Below are 5,000 nucleotides of genomic sequence, written 5' to 3'. Positions count from 1 at the left end.
AAACAGCATTTTCTTATTTTGTTTAGGGTCATTGGGATGATACAATTACGTTTCCGTCTCATTTCAATATTTAAATCTCCCGTGTTCAGTGAACGAATTAAAAATCTGTATTGACTGAGGTGTGCCACGTCATCTTTCTGCGACGCTCATTCTGACAGCCAGCCAGCTCTGCTACGGCAGTCGGGCCGGCAACATGATACTGTAACAAGAAGCAAACGTTGAAGCTCTCAGTTTTTAACAGTTCTTCGGCTAGAACTTTGCTATGGGTTGAATGTGCGCATATACTGGATGCTGAAACTAAACGACAAGCTTTATGAAACCGTGGCATTTTGCGTTGAGATGGAAAAGGAAGGCGCCACACTCTCCTGGATACGAGGCTACGTGTGTGCGGTTTTTGCGCCAAAGGTCTTTCTACCAGCAAAACAAAATAGCAGGACAGAAGTGACAGCGTCAGAAAGAAAACAATGCTGTTCCGATTGCTGATGGAGACAACAGAGGTAAGGACATATTATGTATCTAGAGTTTTTGAATGGCTAATCTTGGTGTCGCCTCAAACTAGCTCTCTTCTCGGTGCCTTCATATGGCTGTTCATGCTACCAGCTACAGATAGTCAAATGAATCAAAGCTACGTTTGGTCTCAAACAAAATTGTACACGGAAAATAGTAGTCCTTCAGTAGGCAAGACAATCACAATCATATGATAAGCCTGCCAAAGCCCTGCACCAAATCATGGAGTAGGTCGACTGTGGTTTTTAATTTAGCAAGTAATCCACAAATAAGTTAAGTTTGCTACAATTTAATTGTTTAGATAACCTGTTTACCTGAATACATTAAAATCTTAACAGACATAACAATGTTGATGTTATTTGTGCAACAGCATATTAACTCATTGGATGCCAGGCCAGCCATTTTCATATTATACAGCCCAGAAGTGCCAGATCATTGTGAGCAGTTTGGTCGAGAGAAAACTGAATACTATGCCTGTGTCAACACTGCACCATAAAAAACTAAATGGATACGGTTGAGTGTCAATAAGCGTCAAGAATACTAATTGTTCCCAAAATGACACGTTTAAGCATCATTGGTACTGAACTTTAGCATGTGAAATGATGTGCTTAAGTGTCTTTTAAGTCAATTAAGCTTTGAAGAGGCTCCTGTACTCACCTGCAGATCGGGTCCTCTCCAGCGTGTGCTCCCTGTCCCGGAGCCCCTCCCCTTCTCCCATCATGCCTTGCCCCTCGCCCACTCGCTCGTGCAGCACTGGAGACTGGCATCTGTGGAGGTCACAAGCAACACACCGCACAAGGGATCAGAGCATGTGGAAAGTGTGTGTGTGCATGTGTGTGTGTGTGTGTGTGTGTGTGTGTGTGTGTGTGTGTGTGTGTGTGTGTGTGTGTGTGTGTGTGTGTGTGTGTGTGTGTGTGTGTGTGTGTGTGTGTGTGTGTGTCATTACTCGTGACCACTCTTCATCTGGTGCGGGGATCAGTGAAGGCCAAGTGCACTTGTCAACTGTAAGGGCTTTCATGCCAGTTACAGACACACGGTATAGCATGATAGCAATCTAAATTGTTGAGGGCCCTAAAACTGGCGAATTATACCCTATGCTTGCATTCTGCACTTGAGGTGGAGTGCTGCACAGCTAATATTGTGACTATATCAAGACAAACAAAGTCATTATAGATACACTAAATATGACATGTTTAAGCAGAATTTCTTTCACTTTAAAATACACGCACGCACAGACACACGCGCACAGCCGCACACACAGGCACAAAGGCACACAGGTGCGCGCACTCACACACACACACACACACACACACACACACACACACACACACGGTGCCAAGATAATAATAAAAATGATGCCTGTTGACACTTCAACAGGAAAATCATATAATTTAGTTTCACAGGATATGACAAATAGAGAAAAGGAATGACTCTGAACATTCAGCAAAACACTGAACACTAAAACGCATACAGCAGCACTTTAATGGCTGTTGAGGCCATAGGGTACGTAGCAGGACTCTAATTCATAATTCATTGAGTGGCAGTGTTGCGTAATCCTTACGCAGGCCGGATTGTGCCAGAGTGGGTAGTACCCTGGAAAACATGACCTACATCCCTGCTCCACCCGGACGTTACGCTTCTAAAGACCTAAGAAAGAGGGAATATCGTGTTCAAGCAGAGGAGATGGTATTCTATGCTCTCTCTGTCTCTAAAACAGCATACAAACAGATACATAGACAGATACACAGAGATGCACAGGCACACAGACACACACACACAACAGGATTAAAGCCGGCAGATTCCCAACTTTCATAAATGGGGTCATGGACTAGGACCTTACATAAAACCACATACATGCACACACACACACACACACACACACACACACACACACACACACACACACACACACACACACACACACACACACACACACACACACACACACACACACACACACACACACACACACACACACACACACACACACACACAGTTGCAATCAAACAGGAAAGTAAATACTTTAGAGTAAATACTTCAGTAAAGACATTAGAGCGCTGCACCACCTGTGACACAGTTTGGGAACAAATATGACCAAGAGGGTACACAGGACACACACACACGGCGAAAACATTCAGTTCAGTTTTAAACATTCATTTGACGGTGAGCGAGAGATTTGGAGTTTGGGGAAATGCTATTTTGATCCTAATGTACAAAATTGACACAGTGTGTGCGTGTGACTCTTTCATTGTGACAAGATGCAACAGGGAAGAGAGGTGGAGGAGAGAGATGGGGCAGGGCTGGGAACCTGGGCCTCCATGCATTACGTACAATACGTTTTGATTTTGACTTTATCCAGCTAGATGCATTGCAAATCTACTATTTACTGAGCTGGCAAACCCCCCAATGATCCTCAACACAATTACACACACACAACTCACTTAAACCTCATCATCTACTGCACTAGAGAGACACGGAAGAGCAAAGGTCGTCATCCAGCCTCCTCCTCTGTGGCGACGAACTCTGACCTCTGTATGAACACACACTGGGGTTCCACCACTACCGACAAAAATACACTTTCACACCAACCCTCGAACACACGCGCACGCGCACACTCACAAACACACACACACACACACGCACACACACGTACATATGCACACACACACACACACACACACACACACACACACACACACACACACATACTCTCTTCACGTGGTGTTTGCGTTGCACTAATGAGCCTGTGAGGCTAAGCTAGGCCGTGCTCGTGTGGACTTGATCGTTTGACCCGTATGGCCCGCGCTGGAGTCTCCCAGGAGTCTCCCAGGAGTCTCGGGAGTGTGCTTGTGTTTGCACAGCTGTGATAGCAAACATCGGGGGCCAGGGTAGAGAGAAAGCAGAGCAGAGCAGGGCATGGTATGGTGGGTGCCCAATGCTTCTACTGCTGTAGGCTAGATGGAGGGGCAGTACAAGCAGACAGACAGGAATATATGCAGATAGACAGACAGACAGATAGACAGGCAGACAGACAGGCATACAGACAGACAGACAGACAGGTAGGCAGGCAGACAGACAGGCAGATAGGGAGACAGACAGACAGACAGACAGACAGACAGACAGACAGACAGACAGACAGACAGACAGGTAGGTACGCAGGCACGCAGGCAGACACTCTTATGGAACTAGAGCAGGATAGGGTATGTGCCCTCTGCTTCTACTGTTGCAGGATATGGAAGGAAGGTTTGAGAAATGAAGACAGAAAGACAGGCAGTGCAGACAGACAGGCAGTACAAGGACAGACAGACTGACCGACCAACCAGTCAGACAGATAGACAGTCAGACATATAGACAGAGAGAGAGGCAGTGCAGACGGACTGGCAGCACAAGGGCAGACAGAGTCTAAGTGTATTAGAGAAAGAGAGTAATGAAGGTGCCCTCTATTTCTGCTGCTGGTTATGGGCATGGATTGAAATGAACAGCGGGAAGAAACAGGCAGACAAACAGACAGACATACAATGAGGCAACAAACTATTCAGAAGAGATGGGCAGGCACTCTGTCAGAACCTCTATTCTCAGACATTTCTCCCTTTTGTATTACTTAAGTACTTAAGCATGAGTAGGCCTAATGCGTACATTGCTTTCATTGCAGAATGATTCATCATCTATTGTATCTATCAGTGAGAGTGTCTCCCTGTGCTGGTACCGTAAGTGGAGCCTCTATGGAGAATGACACGATGCTGAAAAGGCTTATACTGCCTGATCCATCACTTACTGCATAACACACTCATTGATCAGAGACTAATGCCATGGCAAGAAGAGTAAGTCTTGCCCATTTGTTAGGAATTGGTGCAGGTGTGTGTGTGTGTGTGTGTGTGTGTGTGTGTGTGTGTGTGTGTGTGTGTGTGTGTGTGTGTGTGTGTGTGTGTGTGTGTGTGTGTGTGTGTGTGTGTGTGTGTGTGTGTGTGTGTGTGTGTGCGCGCGCGCGTCTATGCGTGTGTGTGTGTGCTGTGTGCCTGTATTTGTCAGAGTTACCCGTCATATCCGGGCTGCGTGGCCCAGGTGCTGCTGCCACTGGGTCCGGGGTCGCTGGAGGAGGACTGGTTGCTAGGGGAGCTGCGATAGTGTTCCCTGGGGTCGCCCTTACCACACGACACCACCTGGGGGTTCTCCACATCCGCCATCACCCTGTGGGGAGGGAGGGGAGGAAAGAGGCGACAGAGACAGAGAGATTTAAAATGTGCTTTTCAAGAACACTGTCTGGCAAAACATATACAACAACCACAAACATACAGCCCCCTCTCATGAGTGTGTGTGTGTGTGTGTGTGTGTGTGTGTGTGTGTGTGTGTGTGTGTGTGTGTGTGTGTGTGTGTGTGTGTGTGTGTATGTGTGTGTGTGTGTGTGTGAGAGAGAGAGAGAGAGAGAGAGAGAGAGAGAGAGAGAGAGAGAGAGAGAGAGAGAGAGAGAGAGAGAGAGAGACAGAGAAAGGGAG

The 5,000-nt window shown here is 46.7% G+C and overlaps 1 protein-coding gene across 1 annotated transcript in view; it reads right to left on the bottom strand.

Moving 5' to 3' along the window:
• The window catches only part of LOC134441327 (signal-induced proliferation-associated 1-like protein 2), a 202,163-nt gene that overhangs the window by 41,287 nt on the left and 155,876 nt on the right, over positions 1-5,000 (bottom strand). Inside the window, exons 14-15 of the mRNA XM_063191596.1 lie at positions 4,543-4,695; positions 1,165-1,274 (exon numbers count right to left, since the gene is read on the bottom strand). Of these exons, the coding sequence (XP_063047666.1) occupies positions 1,165-1,274; positions 4,543-4,695 (263 nt within the window). The remainder of the gene's footprint in view (positions 1-1,164; positions 1,275-4,542; positions 4,696-5,000) is intronic.

Source organism: Engraulis encrasicolus, chromosome 24 (genome assembly GCF_034702125.1).
Source record: "Engraulis encrasicolus isolate BLACKSEA-1 chromosome 24, IST_EnEncr_1.0, whole genome shotgun sequence".
NCBI lineage: Eukaryota > Metazoa > Chordata > Actinopteri > Clupeiformes > Engraulidae > Engraulis > Engraulis encrasicolus.
Note: the sequence above shows the minus strand (reverse complement) of the source record. Positions and strands in the feature narration are given on the sequence as shown.